General features: G+C 36.4%; 1 protein-coding gene across 2 annotated transcripts in view; it reads left to right on the top strand.

The window, feature by feature from the left end:
- The window catches only part of LOC136034816 (WASH complex subunit 5-like), a 105,879-nt gene that overhangs the window by 82,523 nt on the left and 4,006 nt on the right, over positions 1 to 19,350 (top strand). For both annotated transcript variants that reach the window (XM_065716251.1, XM_065716252.1), the window contains exons 12-14: positions 8,668 to 8,851; positions 11,354 to 11,571; positions 18,881 to 19,028. In XM_065716251.1, the coding sequence (XP_065572323.1) occupies positions 8,668 to 8,851; positions 11,354 to 11,571; positions 18,881 to 19,028 (550 nt within the window). The remainder of the gene's footprint in view (positions 1 to 8,667; positions 8,852 to 11,353; positions 11,572 to 18,880; positions 19,029 to 19,350) is intronic.

The raw sequence follows: 19,350 nt of genomic DNA, 5'->3' as shown, positions 1-19,350 counted from the left end.
CTGGGACACCGGGACACAAATGACGACCGAGACACAGGGAATATTAATGACGACCGGGACACAGGGACACAACTACAACGGGGACGGCGGGGGGCACAGGGGGATATATAAATGACGACGGCGACACAGGGAATGTTCGATTTGCAATCACCATCAACAAAGCTCAATGGCATTCATTAGAATCATGAGGTATAGGTCTGAATACGGATTGTTTTTCCCATGGACAATTATATGTTTCATGTTCAAGAGTCGGTAAACCTGACAATCTATTTATATGCACAGACAATGGGACAGCGAAGAATGTTGAATATCGCAAGTTTTACGTAGTTAAAAACATATATATATATATATATATATATATATATATATATATATATATATATATATATATATATATATATATATATATATATATATATATATATATATATAATGAAAAGAGAAATCACCAATGCAACAGCACAAACACATAAAAAAAAAAGAGAGACAGAAAAGGAAAAGGAAGACTGTTTTCCTAAATTAGTGATTAATATAGAGCAGCACTTGAATGAGGCCTTAACCCTATTCATCCATACAATCACATAGGTAAAACAGCATAGCCAAACACAATCAACCATAAAGAATAATCCATGGACAGGCAGTCACGTCGTCAATAAGTATAAGTCAACATTTACCAAACAATAGAAAAAATAATAAAGACAAATAATTCAGAGGCAACAACCCAACACAAGGGCTCATCAGGAGAATACACTGGCCTATAGGGTTTTTATATATATATATATATATATATATATATATATATATATATATATATATATATATACTAGCTGTTGGAGTGGCGCTTCGCGCCACCCCAACACCTAGTTGGTGGGGCGCTTCGCGCCCCCCAAGCCCCCCCGCGCGCGTAAGTCGTTACGCGCCATATTAGTTATGCGCCATTGTAGTTGTGTCCCTGTGTCCCACCTGTGAATATAGATAGATTTATATATGTGTTTCAAACTACGCAAAAATTGCGAATAAACAACATTCTTGGCTTTCCCATTGTCTGTGCATATGCAAAGCCGTATGTACTAATAATGACGTCATATACAAACGCTCTTTTTACAAACAAACAAACATGCATCCACATAACTCGTTTTTATATAGATAGATACAATACAAATTAACTGCGTAAAACTTGCGAATAAACAACATTCTTCGCTGTCCAATTGTCGCTGCATATAAATACATTGTCAGGTTTACCGACCCTCGAACATGCAACGTACAATTGTCCATGGGAAAAACAATCAGGATTAAGATCTATACCACATTTTTCTAATGATTGACCTTGAGCTTTGTTAATGGTGATTGCAAATACTAATCGAATTGGGAATTGCAATCTTTTAAATTGAAAAAGCAGATCCGTTGGAATCATGGGAATGCGAGGAATAAGAACAGCCTCACCCTCACAAGGCCCTGTCAAGATTGTGGCCTCTATTAGGTTTTCCATTGTTTTTATTTTACGGCAAGTCGCGTGCCATTGCAAAGCTTTGGTGGGTTGATATTTCTTAAAAGTATTATTGGTACGCCTATTTTTAGTTGTAGCACGTGTGGTGGAAACCCTGAAGGATCTATGGAATTTAAAAATTCAGATGGATAATTAACTGCTTCATTTGGTTCCAAAACTGTGTCGACTGACTTGTAAAGAACTGCCTGGTCTCGAATCTTGTTCCAAACAATATTGTTGATTTCGTGGACGTCTATATTTTTGGGTGCGAGAATCGCTCTTTCACTTAGCCATTTATTATTTTTATAATTTTTTAGAATATTCGGAAATACTTTTTCAATCAATTCATTTTTGGACGTCACTAAATTACAGAAATCAGCAGGTAGTTGTATACGTCCTGAAATTGAGTCTACTGTTTGACCAGAGTCATCGTTTTGCAATCGGACACGCATATTTGTAGTTAATTTTAATATTTTTACGTGTGCCTATAAATTAGAATTTTTTAGGCAAGCATTCATTTCGTCTGCAGGAGTTAAACTACGTAAAAATTGCGAATATACAACATTCTTGGCTTTCCCATTGTCTCTGCATATACAAAGCCGTATGTACTAATAATGACATCATATGCAAACGCTCTTTTTACAAACAAACAAACATGCATACATACAACTCGTTTTTATATAGATAGATAGATAGATAAAATACAAATTAACTGCGTAAAACTTGCGAATATACAACATTCTTCGCTGTCCAATTGTCGCTGCATATAAATAGATTGTCAGGTTTACCGACCCTCGAACATGCAACGTACAATTGTCGATGGGAAAAACAATCAGTATTAAGATCTATACCACATTTTTCTAATGATTGACCTTGAGCTTTGTTAATGGTGATTGCAAATGCTAATCGAATTGGGATTTGCAATCTTTTAAATTGAAAAGGCAGATCCGTTGGAATCTTGGGAATGCGAGGAATAAGAACAGCCTCACCCTTAAAAGGCCCTGTCAAGATTGTGGCCTCTATTAGGTTTTCCATTGTTTTTTTTTACGGCAGGTCGAGTGCCATAGCAAAGCTTTGGTGGGTTTATATTTCTTAAAAGTATTATTGGTAGGCCTATTTTTAGTTGTAGCACGTGTGGTGGAAACCCTGAGAATAATATCTCGAGGTAAAAACTGATCACCGACCATAACGATGGCCACTTCGTCGATAGTTGGAGCATTGTATCTACGCACATGTTGGCCAGGAGGCGTTTTGTCAGCGGAAATAACAATTTTATGCGTATAAGTAGGCATCAAATCGATGGCTGTTTTGAACAGACGCACTAAATTATTATTTTCGTGGAAAAGATGTTGTAATTGGGAAACGATTGTCCTTTCAATGTTGGGAGAAATTTCGCAACGTGCATTCAATTCAGAATTTCTATCACTGATGAAGTACAATTGTAAAAATTTATGATTCTCGCCTGAGAATGGTAGAAGAGACCCTGCTCTATGATAAATTTGCCCTTTTACTTTGAAAGTAGACATAAATTGATCTGGATTTTCAATTTGGGCTCCAAACGACGTCATTTGGAAACATGAGTTGTATTTTCTGATTCATTTATATTCCTTATGTCCCAGTGTCATATCCCCCTGTTTTATATCCCGCTTATTTTTCAGTTTTTTCCTTTTTTTAGTTTTTTTTTTACTTTTTTAGTTCTTTTAGTTTTTACGTTTTATAGTTTAAAACGTAAAACTAATTACGTTATAGTTTTTTTTTAGTTTTTTAGATGAATTTTTTTTTAGTTTTTTACCTTTTTTTCTTTTTAGTTTTTATTGGTTTTTACCTTTTTTTAGCTTTTTATCTTTTTTATTTTTTTATTTTTATTTTTAATTTTATTAGCATTCTTTTTCTCTTCTATTTTTCATTTTTCCTTTTTTTTAGTTCTTTTAGTTTTTAGTTTTTTAAGTTTTTTCCTTTTTTTAGTTTCTTTAGTTCTTTAGTTTTTCGGCTTTTTTATTTTTTTATTAGTTTTTATTTTTTTTTGTAGTTTTTGCCTTTTTTTAGTTTTTTCAGTATTTTTTTTAGTTTTTAGTTTTTTACCTTTTTTAGCCTAACCAGGATTTGAACCTGGGACCTTCATTCTCCGTTCTGACACCCTCTCTCACCGAGTGACTACTCCAGCATGTTCATTTTGGTGTTTTAAATGGTATATTATTAACCAAATTAATGTGTTTTACAATATACTAAGCATCGTCATAACAAAAATGACGGCAACTAATTTCATGACGTAGCCGAAACATGACGTCACCTGATCCACAGACCCACAGACAGACAGACAACTTATTTTTATATATATAGATTTTTTTAGTTTTTAGTTTTTTACCTTTTTTAGCCTAACCAGGATTTGAACCTGGGACCTTCATTCTCCGTTCTGACACCCTCTCTCACCGAGTGACTACTCCAGCATGTTCATTTTGGTGTTTTAAATGGTATATTATTAATCAAATTAATGTGTTTTACAATATACTAAGCATCGTCATAACAAAAATGACGGCAACTAATTTCATGACGTCAGCCGAAACATGACATCACCTGATCCACAGATCCACAGACCCACAGACAGACAGACAACTTATTTTTATATATATAGATATATATATATATATATATATATATATATATATATATATATATATATATATATATATATATATATATATATATATATATATACTAGCTGTTGGACCCCAACAGCTAGTTGCACCCCAACAACTAGTTGGTGGGGCGCTTTGCGCCCCCCCAAGCCCCCCCGCGCGCGTAAGTCGTTACGCGCCATATTCGTTACGCGCCATTGTAGTTGTGTCCCTGTGTCCCACCTGTGAATAGAGATAGATATAAATATATGTTTTTAACTACGTAAAACATGCGAATATACAACATTCTTCGCTGTCCCATTGTCTGTGCATATAAATAGATTGTCAGGTTTACTGACTCTTGAACATGCAACATATAATTGTCCATGGGAAAAACAATCCGTATTCAGATCTATACCTCATTATTCTAATGATGTGTCCCTGTGTCCCGGTCGTTATTTATATTCCCTGTGTCCCGGTCGTCATTTGTGTCCCGGTGTCCCAGTTTGTAATTTCTCTTTGAGTGTCCCGGTCGTCATTTATATTCCCTGTGTCCCGGTGTCCCGGTCGTCATTTGTGTCCCGGTGTCCCGGTCTGTAATTTCTATTCGAACAATCCCTGTGTCCCGGTCGTCATTTATATATCCCGCCTGTGCCCCCGGCGTCCCCGTTGTAGTTGTGTCCCTGTGTCCCGGTCGTCATTTATATTCCCTGTGTCCCGGTCGTGATTTGTGTCCGGGTGTCCCAGTCTGTAATTTCTCTTTGAGGTTCCCGGTCGTCACTTATATTCCCTCTGTCTCGGTCGTCATTTGTGTCCCGGTCTGTAATTTCTCTTTGAGTGTTTTTTCTTTTTAGTTTTTTTTTAGTTTTTTACCTTTTTTCTTTTTTCAGTTTTCTTTTTCTTCTTTATTTTTCAGCGTCACTGTGAAGTACATATCGACGAACCTTTGTTTTTTTAACATAAATCTGGTAGGCATTGATGACCTTATCCAAGTCAAAATCCCAAACCCAATCATCATCGCTATCATTTTCAGTTTTGATATGTTTTGACTCTCGCTGTCCAGGTGGATTTTCATCTAGCTGCGCGGTTTTGCGTTCTTTAGCCGCAAGCCTGTTTTCTTGCTGTTCTTGTGATTCCTCGGAACGCTTTCTTTTCTTACTTTCTCTATCAGCAGCAAGTTTTTTGGCATAAACTCTTTGAGCAGCTTCCTCGGCTGTTGCCATTGTAGGTTCTTCAGTCATTTTACAATTAAACATTTTTCCGTGAACAAATGTCTTAAATACCGTTAATGACGTCACCGTCAAAGCAAAAATGACGACAACTAATTTCATGACGTCAGTCAACACAGAAACATGACGTCACCTGATCCACAGACAGACAACTTATTTTTATATATATAGATATATATATATATATATATATATATATATATATATATATATATATATATATATATATATATTCACAGGTGGGACACAGGGACACAACTACAATGGCGCGTAACGACTTACGCGCGCGGGGGGCTATATATATATATATATATATAGATAGATAGATATAAATAAGTTGTTTGTTTGTGTGTCTGTCTGTCTGTCGACTGACGTCATTATAAGGATTGAGCTGTATGTCGTCATGAAGTTAGTTGTCGTCATGTTTGTTATGACGATGCTTAGTATATGACGTCATTATAAGTTTGTAAGAAAATTGTTCAAATACAAATTTTTAATTGTAAGAAGATCGTTGAAAGAGAAATTTTTAATTGTAAAATGAATGAAGAACCTACAATGGCAACAGCCGAGGAAGCTGCTCAAAGAGTCTATGCCAAAAGACTTGCGGCTGATAGAGAAAGTAAGAAAAGAAAGTGTGCCGAGGAATCACAAGAACAGAATGAAAACAGGCGTGCGGTTGATACAAAAAGTAAGAAAAGAAAGCGTGCCGAGGAATCACAAGAACAACATGAAAACAGGCTTACGGCTAAAGAACGCAAAACCGCGCAGTTAGATGAAAATCCACCTGGACAGCGAGAGTCAAAACATAGCAAAACTAAAAATGATAGCGGTGATGATTGGGTTTGGGATTTTGACTTGGATAAGTTCATCAATGCCTACCAGATTTTAGTTAAAAAAACAAAGGTACGGCGATATGTATTTCATAGTGACGCTGAAAAATAAGGAAGAAAAAGAAAACTGAATAAAGAAAAAAGGTAAAAAACCAAAAAGAAAAAAACACCAAAGAAAAAGTACAGACCGGGAAACAAATGACGACCGGGACACTCAAAGAGAAATTACAGACTGGGATACCGGGACACAAATGACGACCCTGACACAGGGAATATAAATGACGACTAGGACACAACTACAACGAGGACGCCGGGGGCACAGGGGGATATATAAATGACGACGTGGACACAGGGAATGTTCGATTAGCAATCACCATCAACAAAGCTCAAGGGCAATCGTTAGAAAAATGCGGTATAGATCTGAATACGGATTGTTTTCCCATGGATAATTATTATGTTGCATGTTCAAGAGTTGGTAAACCTGACAATCTATTTATATGGACAGACAATATGACAGCAAAGAATGTATCAAATCGATGGCTGTTTTGAACAGACGCACTAAATTATTATTTTCGTGGAAAAGATTTTGCAATTGGGAAACGATTGTCCTTTCAACGTTGGGAGAAATTTCGCAACGTGCATTCAATTCAGAATTTCTATCACTGATGAAGTACAATTGTAAAAATTTATGATTCTCGCCTGAGAATGGTAGAAGGGACCCTGCTCTATGATAAATTTGCCCTTTTACTTTGAAAGTAGACATAAATTGATCTGGATTTTCGATTTGGGCTCCAAACGACGTCATTTGGAAACATGAGTTATATTTTGTGATTTGTGACAAAAAACGCTTAGATTCTGACGTAGTTCCAGTAAGGAAAGTCTTCAATGGCTCTGGTGGTGCAGCCAATAGAGGAAGTTTAACTTTTCCTGAGGCGCAACACATTCCCATTGTTTCACCATTGAATTTCAAGGCCTTGCAATAGGGACAAATTTTAGACATAGTCCCAATTTGAACACATCTACTCAAGCTATAATCATCGACTGGGCTGTACCTGAATGCCAGGCGATAACTTTCAGGTTGCTCTGATTCCTCGGCACGCTTTCTTTTCTTACTTTCTCTATCAGCAGCAAGCCTGATTTCTTGCTGTTCTTGTGATTCCTCGGCACGCCTTCTTTTTTCACTTTCTCTTTTAGCAGCAAGTCTGGTTTCATGTTGCTCTGGTAGTTCCTCGGCACGCCTTCTTTTTTCACTTTCTCTTTTAGCAGCAAGTCTGCTTTCGCGTTGCTCTGGTAGTTCCTTGGCACGCTTTCTGTTCTTTCTTTCTCTATCAGCCTTAAGCCTGTTTCCTTGCTGTTCTTTTGATTCCTCGGCACGCTTTCTTTTCTGACTTTCTCTATCAGCAGCAAGTTTTTTGGCATAGACTCTTTGAGTATCTTCCTCGGCTGTTGCCATTGTAAGTTCATCGGTCATTTTAAAGTTAAACATTAATAGATTTCTACGTGAACGCATGTCTTAAATATCTTTAATGACGTCACCGTCATAACAAAAATGACGACAACTAACTTCATGACGTCAGTCAACACACAAACATGACGTCACCTGACAGACACATCCACAGACAACTTATTTTTATATATATAGATAGATATATAATATGTTTGCATGAGAATGAGAAAATATCTAATAGTTAAATTAACTTGAGAATATTTTACTGAACATAAATTATAAGTGTCCACGCATTTTCTAAGGTTTCACTTGTTGCTTAATTTAGGTTTCATATTAATTATCAATTTGATTGCACCATTTAATCTTTTTTATTCATAAAATTTCAATTAAATGTTGTCGAGACCGTGACCTGTTAAACTGGTCTTTTCATTTTGATGTTGCTAGTCTATTGTAAATAATTGCTTTCTGGACAATGTTACTTTTATATTTAACAAAAACAAGGAGAGTATCAAAAACGCCGAGTATCAATGTTCTATTGTATCAAGTGTTGGGGAATACTATTTATAGTCCAGAGTGGTCGCTAAATCATAATCAGAGTTAGATTGTTATAAATAAATTAAGTCATAATTCAGTTGCAATTATAATTAATTACTCTTTTTAGTTTTAATTATAACATATAAATAATTTTAAATGATTACAGTATCTAATTAAAAATATAAATCAAATTAAGTTAAATTATTATAAGCACATTTTGGTCTACTACATTGAGTTAAATTAAATAAAAACCAAAGTTTGCTTGGAGAAGGGTTATCTGCCCTAATACTGATGACACAGCTAACAGCTTGGGCCATAAACAAATATACTAAAGCAGAATTTTTAATCAAAATCCAAGAGGGACTTTTGACTATACAAAGCTTTCTTGAATCAATATCATTTCTCTTCAGTTCCTGAGTCTCCCTAAATGTTACATTCGCCTAACTCAAGTACTTGTTAAAAATATTGAAGAAAGCTTGCAGGAAAGTTGCTTACTTCATTTTAAATGTATTATTATCGATTTTAGATCAGCCTTCTCGTCACTATGGAAATATTTTGAGCAAGGCTTCTCGGTATCTGGCTGGACTTCCTGAGCTGCTGGCTTCGATAGGCCAACTTCAGCTTTTGCAATCTTGTGCCAGCTTCCAACTGAATGTCACTGCAAAATATAATGCAAAGAACGTAGTCTCGGCACTAGAAACTCTTGAATTGTAAGTACACTTTATGCCATGATTGAACTAAATAGTGGAGGTAGACAACAGGTTTTAGTAGAATGCCAATTTGGGGGTTATCGTCACGGTTCTCAGGAATTTCAATTTTTTAGATGATTATTATTATTATTTAAGAATTAACGACGCTTCTTGACTACTATGGTCCCTGCGTCGGCCCTGCAGTGCATTCCTGCAGCATGATTCGATTTTTGGGTCCCGTATTACCAAGCTAAGGTCAAATCCACTGCGCCACCACATGACAATTTTTTAGATGAATTAGACATGCAAATAGTATTTGAAATAGCCTAGGTTATCCAACAGGGAAATGAAGATTGATTTTTCTTTTGATCTTTAAATACGGCAACATTGTACAAACCGCCCATGGGAAAAGAAAAACGAACGACGAAAAAAATATATGTACGCATACTAACATTCTTTATCTTTTATTCTATATTTTATCAATGTAAATGGAAAGGAATGTTTGTGTATCTGTGTGTCCAGTGTAGCCTACTTTACTAAACTGTTCATCCGATCGCCAACAAACTTTAATAAGTTGCTGAGTTCGCTCTTGCGGCAAGAAAAATAAATTACAAAGTAGATAGTAGATGTAGCTCTTGATATGGTCAGCCTTATTGCACTAGCCTTGAAATTGGATGGGTATAATAGCTCCCATTTGAGTTTATGTAACGAATATCGTATTAACCTGCGAATTTCTAGTCTAATCACATGCAAGATCTTGAAGAAAAATGGTATCTGTTTAAGCATAAGGCATTGCGATTTTGAAATTGAATGCGTTCAAAAAACGAATAGTGTTTGTTCTTTTACAAAATATCGTTGTGTGGCAACATTGGCAATGCATTTATTATAACCGCCAGCTGAGCAGAAGTTTATATTCTACGTCGAGACTTTGGAAGTCACGTGGAGTCTAAAATTAGGGATTCCTTAACTCAAGAATTATGTCAGGACGTCATAAGACAAGCTAGTTAATAAATTGCCTTGCCATTTTAAAAACAAATTGAGTTGACTTTAAGCACACTGAGGAAGAAGGGAAGAAACAATAGAGACAACAAAGCGAAGCCTGTGAAGAGAGATAAAATTATTTTGAAATATTCATTAATATCTGAAATATGGCGGCGAATGCACCAATAGGAATTTGTTTTATGACAGATTCAAAAGTATTCAGTGTTTATGATATCTGGAATCAGTACTTTGAAAGTATGAGATAGGTTTTAGTTCACTTTTTTACTATATTTTCCAGTTCGTCATAGTTGCAGCAGCAGCTTCAACCTATGTAAAATGTGGGCCATGGCCCATAGTAGGGAATATTAAAGGTGATTTTAAGTCAACAGTCAACTGATGTATATTTCTAATTTAACCCTATTTCTTAAGTATTTCCATTCAGACTCAACTTAATAGTGATCTGCACAGGGGGCACCAATTTTGTTGTCTAACTCTCCCCCCCCCCCAAGAAAAAAATTAGTAATAACCCATCCTTTTTTTATTCTTATTGAAACTACTGCTACTACATTTTGTGGATTTCTATCAAATTTTGACGTCACGCAAGAACGTAAGGAGAGCAAGTCCCTGGAGTTGAGCATGACATACCTTGAGTTCAAGAATTATTAGAGTGGATTTGACTAGTATCCAGACAATGTAAATTGTTCAACATCGAAAATTGCCTGTAATGTTGGAATTATGAGGAAATTAAAGTATATTTTGTCGGAAAATTGCCCTTAAATTTTGTACTTTTTAACCTGTCCATTATTGTTGTTCAGTATGGTCTTCCACTTTTCAGTTACACCTGAAACGACCTAGAACTTTGCAGAAATATACCATTAGGATTTTTTACCATTAGGAATGTTTACCATTAGGATTTTTTACCATTAGGATCTTTTAGCAGACTATGGAAAGAGAGATTCAATGACAAATGTGTATTCAAAACTGAATATTCTTCCTCTCGTAGGTAAATTTCATTTTTCTTTTCTATCGATGTTAATGTTTTCTATTAGTAATAGCTTACTCCCCTGAGTGTTTTTAAGCTATGTAAGTGGTGTGGATATTTAAAGTTATAACAGATGAAACGCAGACGTATTTTGGTGGCTGTAGAGTGAAAGGACCCGGTCACAGTTTTCTGCTTGGCACATCTCGCCGAGTTCCTTTACAGACTAAAATTTATTTACATACTAAAACATATGTTTGTTTATGTTTTCGTTTATTTATTTTATATTGATAAAATACAAAACCAGCGAATATTTGAATCTGACTCTTTACTTTTGAGGTTTGAAAAACTGGAAATTTAAGAAAAGATCCAACTTAGTAGTAACAAGTGTAAATAATCAGAAATTTCCATGTGGAAAAAATTGCTACGTGGGGGGATGTACCATTAAACTCAGGAAAAACTATTAGAATTAGTAGTCCTAGTTTTGAGATATTTTTTTTCTGTATAATTTGTCACCGTTATGAAAACTGTTGTATATTTCTAATAATATTTTCTTCTTGCAGGGGAATACTAAATGACGTAGAAAAGGCAATGGCAAGTTCGGACTTGGATTCCGTTTTTGACGAAATAAACGAACTGAAAGAGCTGTTTGAAAGATGTGGAATGAGAGATACTATGTTTTCTCATTATGTCTCGCTGGAAGATATTGGAGAAATGCCTTTTCTATTGGCTATTTTAGTCTTGAATCATCTTCCAAAATTAAGCTACTCTAAATCTTTAGGTAAGCAACGTAGAAAGTGTTTTAACGTGAAATAAAACTGATTTTTTTAAATTACCCTATTGATGTAATCTTTTTAGTATGGGATCAAGATCGTATGCAGAGGGGATCTAGATTTAACCTCCCTCCATCAAATGAATGAGTCGCTAAAAAATTTACAATCGGAATGAGGTTAGCTAGTGCAGAGAAAAAAAGGACTGAGAATCCTATTATCAAATTTAATCATTTATTGAGAAAGAAAAATTACCTGAACTTAGTATTCAATGCCGTCAATTTGAGGGCTTGGGTGACCCGGAAATTTGTGTTGAATGACTGTATGAATGTTTTGTACCAAGTGTAAAAAATATTAACAAAAAAAAGAAAAAATGCCAAGAAATGCTCTCTCTTTGTACAATGATCCTCTTATTCCCCAAACTTGGCTTATGATTTAACTGAAGAATTTAGCTTTATCAGGCTTAAATTTATGCTATGTAACTCAACCTATTTGTTACAACTAATGGACCAGCAGCTCTTTTTTAGCTTCAAGAACTTATGAGTGAAAGCCCTGTTCAAAAAGTGTTTCAGAGTCACTTATTACGCTTAATCAATTAAATTTGAAAGAGTCAATATTCCCAATCGTCTTTGTCTAATCAACATTTCTTGGAGCTTTTGACCCGCTCCACCATGAATCTGGTTGAAACTGATCCGATCGTGCACCGGAACGAGATTTCCTGAGCTTTAAGAAAAAATCGTTGATGACCTTGAGAAATTGGTCTTAACATGAGCTTGAAAGTGGACAAGGAGATTGCTGAGAAGCTTGAATGATCAAAGTGTTGAACTTTCCATAGAAAGTTTGGACAGCTTTCAAAATGGGCATTGAAAGAATTTGGTGGATTGACTTGTCTTATCAGTTCTTCAAGAGCTACTGCTCAATGACAAGGGCCTCTGGTATGGAATCAGAAGTATTTTTAAGCCACTATAAAATTTTGTTGTTTAGTGGCTGCCGCCTCCCCTACCTCTGCTCTTTGTTTTATAATCTTCTAGTGTTTTGTAGTGTAAGTTTGTGTTTGAGCTGTCGTTCCTTAAGAATTGAGACAAAAACTCTAACTTTAGCGTAAAAACCGGGGGACTCAGGAGGGAGCAGCCCTCCCCTCATATGAGGAACTCATTTCTGTTCATTTTTAGTTTTAATTGTGGCTTCTTACTTGTTTTTTTTTTTTTTTTAGCAAGTTTAAGAAAAAATAACTTTTTCAAATAAACTGATTTGAAGCATCCTAGACTGGCTGCGTAAATAATTCATGAGTAATAACGCAATTTCTATGGCACATAATTTCTTTTATTTTATCGTAAGTGACAAAAGCGATCTAATGCATTAAGAAAAGAAAATATATAGCAGAAGATTAGCTAGGAGGAATTTAAAATGTAAGTTCAATTCGTAAATGAACATATTTGTGAAAGTGTACACTCATTTTTTGTAAAATTTTGAAAGCCAAGGACTTCTTTCAAGTTGTGATCAAGCTATAATTAAGATCAAAACAGAAACAGAAAAACCTTAAACACTTTAAAATATACATTTTTTAAGAGCGGGAGGGATCACAACTGAACATTCCATTGTTAATTGACCCACCATTTTTACATCCGAATTGTTACAGTTATACCAAGTACCTTTTAACGTTTGCTGTGGACATAAAATTGACCGGAGTTGAAATTAATACCGATATGAACAACGATGGCAATTGCTTTGTTGTTTCTGAGGTGTGATGCTGACTTGAAAGTTTTTAAGTTGACAAGCCTCATTGTTTTTGTTTTTGCTTTTAACTCTAGTTGAAGCAGATATGACAGTAGAACTCCGATACCCCTCGTCGTTGGCATATGCTTTAAAATCTAATGTTTAGTAAAAGCTGTCTTCTTCTCATCCTGTCTTTCTCTCAATTCGACAACGTCCTTGTTTTTCTCGTAATGCTTTTTTTTGTCAGCCTCTAGTTTAGCTTGACTTCCATATCTCTCTTCCTCCCTAAGTTTCTTCCTTCGATATTGTAATGCCTAAATGTATGGACCTAGTATCCTCGTGACCCGAAGACTATTTTTCGAAGCTATTGTTTTTATACTGAGAGATTTACTTAAAAAGGCTACTGGGTCCCAGAATTTGCGATTAAATGATCTCTATCTTCACTTATTTCGATCATTTGCTAATAAAGATAAAGTAAGAGAAAAATTCTTATTCTGTGACTCTCTCTCTATTAATCTCCAGTCATAATTGAAAACATCTTCTGTGTACTCTACTTCTACCCCCCACCCTTATAATTCCATGATCTGGAATTTTGAGACAGTCATTTTGTTCAAAGGCATTGAAAGGTCTAATTAGTATGTCTCTGGGGTCAACATAACCTTACTATGATTCTGAATTTATGTAGATTAGCCATAATTCACAGATTAATTTTAGTAGGAAAGCTCTTAAGAATCGTTTGCAAGGCCTAGATACCTAAAATTTTGCGAGGTTATAATTTGGAAACGGCATCGGTACCTGAGTAAATCAAAAGATGCCATGTGCCTCAAGTTTTCAAACTATTTTGTTACTTTGCTTGATCTTGTTTTCGTTTCTATTTTCTCAGTTTCAACAGGTTTTGACAGTGGTATGGTATCATTTCTGCTGTTAGCAGTTTTATCTAGAAAAAGTCTGGGGATTGTTCTGTTAAGTTGTTTCTAATATTTTTCGCGGCATAACTCCAAAATCCCGTAAAGGGTGAAACAATATTTTCTTTTTATGGCACTTGGTATTAACCAAGTGACATATAGCAATCGCCAATTCTGTTGGTCTGTCGGTCTGTCGGTTCCGGTTTTGCTACTTTAGGCACTTCCAGGTAAGCTAGGACGATGAAATTTGGCAAGCGTATCAGGGACCGGACCAGATTAAATTAGAAAATCGTTTTCCCGATTTGACCATCTGGGGGGGGGGGGAGTTGGGGGCCGGTTAATTCGCAAAAAATAGAAAAAATGAAGTATTTTTAACTTATGAGCGGGTAATTGGATCTTAATGAAATTTGATGTTTGGAATGATATTGTGTCTCAGAGCTCTTATTTTAAATCCCGACCGGATCTGATGACATTGGGGGGAGTTGGAGGGGGGAAACCTAAAGTCCCGGTTTTGCTACTTTAGGCACTTCCAGGTAAGCTAGGACGATGAAATTTGGCAAGTGTATCAGGGACCAGACCAGATTAAATTAGAAATAGTCGTTTTCCCGATTTGACAATCTGGGGGGGGGGGGCGGTCAATTCGGAAAAAAATAGAAAAAATTAAGTATTTTTTAACTTATGAGCGGGTGATTGGATCTTAATGAAATTTGATGTTTGGAATGATATTGTGTCTCAGAGCTCTTATTTTAAATCCTGACCGGATCTGAAGACATTGGGGGGAGTTGGAGGGGGGAAACCTAAAATCTTGGAAAACACTTAGAGTGGAGGGATCGGGATGAAACTTGATGGGAAAAATAAGCGCAAGTCCCAGATACATGATTGACATAATCGGAACTGATTCGCTCTCTTTGGGGTAGTTGGGGGGGGGGGGAGTAATTCTTAAAAATTAGAAAAAATGAGGTATTTTCAACTTACGAACGGGTGATCGGATCTCAATGAAATTTGATGTTTAGAAGGATATCGTGTCTTAGAGCTCTTATTTTAAATCCCCACCGGATCTGGTGACCGGGGCGGGAAGTTGGGAGGGGGAAACCTAAAACTTGGAAAACACTTAGAGTGGAGGGATCGGGATGAAACTTAGTGGGAAAAATAAGCACAAGTCCTAGATACATAATTGACATAACCGGAACGGATCTTCTCTGTTTTGGGGAGTTGGGGGGGGGGGGCTAGGGTTAATTCTGAAAAAAATAGAAAAAGTGAGGTATTTGTAACTTACGAAGGAGTGGTCGGATCTCAATGAAATTTGGAAGGATATCGTGTCTCAGAGCTCTTATTTTAAATCCCGACTGGATCTGGTGACACTGGGGGGAATTGAGGGGGGCCTAAAATCTTGGAAAACGCTTAGAGTGGAGGGATCGGGATGAAACTTGGTGGGAAAAATAAGCACAAGTCCTAGATACGTGATTGACATAACCGCAACGGATCCGTTCTCTTTGGGGGAGTTGGGGAGGGTTAATTCTGCACAAATTAGAAAAATGAGGTATTTTTAACTTACGAAGGAGTGATCGGATCTTAATGAAATTTGAAGTTTGGAAGTATATCGTGTCTCAGAGCTCTTGTTTTTAATTCTGACTGGATCCGGTGACATTGGGGGGAATTGAGGGGGGACCTAAAATTTTCAAAACGCTTAGAGTGGAGGGATCGGAATGAAACTTGGTGGGAAAAATAAGCACAAGTTCTAGATACGTGATTGACATAACCGGGACGGATCCGCTCTCTTTGGGGGAGTGGGGGCGAGGGTTAATTCTGAAAGATTAGAAAAATGAGGTATTTTTAACTTACGAGTTAAGAAGGAAACATGTTTGAGAAGGAAGCATGATAAGGATACAATATGCATAACAATTATAGCAAACAGATTTTGCATGGAACTCCCTATATTTTACCCCCCCCCCCCTAATGTGTAAATATACAGTCGAAATTATATATTTCCCTTCTATTCTCCCAATGCGTCTCTCTTGTTTCATACCTTGTACTTATTAATTGAATTAACTGTTTAAAAGAAGAACCGGAAAACAAGTGATGGGTGACAGAATGCATTGGTTTATATAATTTGGACTATATATTTGCTTTTTAGGGGAAGGTGGGTTGGCGGTAAAGTATATGGGGGATCCATGCAAAAGGTGTTAGCTACAGCTATTGTGCGTATTATGAAATGTTTCCTTCTCTAGGCTTATGCCCCTAAGCTGTAACTATTGCTGACGAAATTGGAATTTCCTAAGAAGCAAAGTCCTGCGGATGTAACTGTTCCAGTCATCTATGCAGTCAGCACAGTAAAGGGAAAATATTTTTACACTGTGACAGTCATCAATGATGATTTTACATTCATGAACTTAGCTATTGACTTTTAATTAGTTCCCATGTCCTTTGGGCACAGACAACGCGGACCCCAGTTATTGCTCACCTGTTTCAAATGCCGCCTTTTCAAATGCGCAATTTAAATACGTATTTAAAACGTTTTCCATGAATTTGATGAGCAGGTCATTCAAAGAATCTATGTCGAAAGATAAGGATAAAATTGTAACTGAAATGTATGAAAAAATTCCTACCTATAAAGAAAGGTATCGATAATTCAAAAGGGCAAGGTAATCATTTTTGATATTATTCTAAATTCGGGTGTTGAATATTTCGATAGCCTTGCAGACTCAAAGGACTGCAGGTACATACACAGGCTCTTGGTTCGTTTTAAAGGGGGGGGGGATTAACTTAAAAAACAACGAAAATTGGTTCTATTAGTCTGTGGCCTTTTGAAAGAAAATTACTGGTACTTATGTATTATACATAACACACTCAAGATGTGTAGTTACGTTTTAATTAAATGTCTAAGATACGTGACTGACATAACCGGACCGGATCTGCTCTCTTTGGTGGAGTTGGGGGGGGGGGGGGGGGGTAATTTTGAAAATTGAGGTATTTGTAACTTACGAAAGGGTGACCAGATCTTAATGAAATTTGATATTTAGAAGGATCTTGTGCTTTAAAGCTGTAATTTTAAATTCCGACTAGATCCTGTGACATTGGGGGGAGTTGGTGGAGGAAACCGGAATTCTTGGAAAACGTGAAAACTGGGGGATTTTTATCTTACGAATAGGTGATCGGATCTTAATGAAATTTTATATTTAGAAGGAATTTATGTCTCAGAGCTCTTATTTCAAATCCCGACCAGATCTTTTGACATTGGGGGGAGTTGGAGGGTGGAATCTTGGAAAACACTTGGAGTGGAGGAATCGGGATGAAGCTTGGTGGATAGAATAAGGAAATATCCTTGATACGTGATTGACGGAACCTTACTGGATTTGCTCTCTTTGGGGGAGTTGGGGGGAGGGGTTCAGTGGTTTGGTGAGTTTGGTGCTTCTGGACGTGCTAGGACGATGAAAATTTGTAGGCGTGTCAGGGAGCTGCACAAATTGACTTGATAAAGTCGTTTTCCCAGATTTGACCATCTGGTGGGCTAAAGGGAGAGGAAAAATTAGAAAAAATTAAGTATTTATAACTTACGAGTGGGTGATCGGATCTTATTGAATTTTGATATTTAGAAGAACCTCGTGACTCAGAGCTCTTATTTTAAATCCCGACTGGTATTAAGCGTCTTATTTTCCTTTTAAATCAATCTATTGATTCGTAGAATTTTGTTAGAGCTCATAATATAAGATCTCTTGGCTCTTAACTCTTCTTGCCTCGTCACAAGTGCCATATGAGCTCTTAGCTCTTATGTTGCATGATTTCATGAAATCATACAGATAATAAGACGTAATACATAGGATTTTTTTTGTGTGTGTGTGTGTGTGTGTGAAAAATTGCATCTTAGTTAAATCCCATCACTTTTAACTTTCAAAAAAGGCGTTAGAATTTTTAATCTCTGTTCAAATCAGCCCCTCTTCAAATCATCAAGGATCAATGGTTCGATATGACTACCCCTTGGATAATGTACCTCCTTGCTTTCAGTCGAAATACTTGTATTTTTTATTTGATTTCTGACTTTTCAAATTTGCCAAGAGGTCCCCTTCCCTCCCTCCCGCGTGTAAATACCCCCTTCCTTTCCGTCGTGGGAAATCCCCCCTTGAAACTTTCCTCTCAACAGAAAATTCTTCCCGAGGAACCCCTGCCCCTCCCCTTGCAAAAAAATCCTTTAAATCTCCGAATAATAAATAGTATGTGTGAACCGTGGATAAATTGTGTAACTTCTAGCCCTTTCTCCAGGGCCCATTGGGGGTTATATCATCCTAAAAGCCTAGTTATTGGACCTTTCAACTATGGTGAATCTAAAGACTATCTCCAAATTTTGATCGTATATTTTTGAGGACAAAACGGGCATGGGGGACTAGTTGTCCTCCATTTTTTTTGGTTTTTTTTTGGTTACTTAAAAAGGGCACTGGAAACTTTGATTTCCATTCGAATCAGGCTTGCATCTTTTTATGGGTAAATTTAAACTTAGTTAATTTTGAATCAGCGTGGAATAGCAGTTCTTTTGATGTATTAATTATTATCAAAACTCTTGTTTTTACAATTCCGGTTACTATTAGCCTAGGTCATTCTTTACCCAAAATGTTTGATTTACTTTCCTACGTCTTTGCAATATGAATTCTGGTGTTTATGATAGGAGAGTAAGTAAAATAGCAAAACTTAAACCGTTCTTTTGTAGGCTCGGTTGTGGCTAAGAAAAATGGGGACAATGATGGGTATCCACTTCTGGTTGGATTAAGTACGCTCTTGCGTCATAGCGGTGGCTTGTCAGGAGCTTTCTTTGCAGTTATTAAGCAGTTTATTGTTTCAAACATATGTCATTTACAGTAAGTAGTTTAATTTAATAATTCGGCTAAGTAGTGGTTTAGTTTGTAATTATATGCATTAACAAGAGATTCTCTCTGAAGCTAATTTGTTCTGGTACTGCAGGATAAGATAATGTTGCGCTTGTCCATGAAATCTCAAGTCTAATCATCTTCAAATTAAATACTAGCTTGCTCCCTTACTTTTAGCTTTTCTTCTTTTATTAGTTTGTTGTTAAAAAATCTCTCTTCTGGCCTAAGAGCATATGGTGAGACTGCTTCCTCATGGTATTTAGTGAACAGAGGAGAAAGGGAGAGAGTTAGTGTGTTAGAATCTGATTGACTG

Source organism: Artemia franciscana, chromosome 13 (assembly GCF_032884065.1).
Source record: "Artemia franciscana chromosome 13, ASM3288406v1, whole genome shotgun sequence".
Classification (NCBI taxonomy): Eukaryota; Metazoa; Arthropoda; class Branchiopoda; order Anostraca; family Artemiidae; genus Artemia; species Artemia franciscana.
Note: the sequence above shows the minus strand (reverse complement) of the source record. Positions and strands in the feature narration are given on the sequence as shown.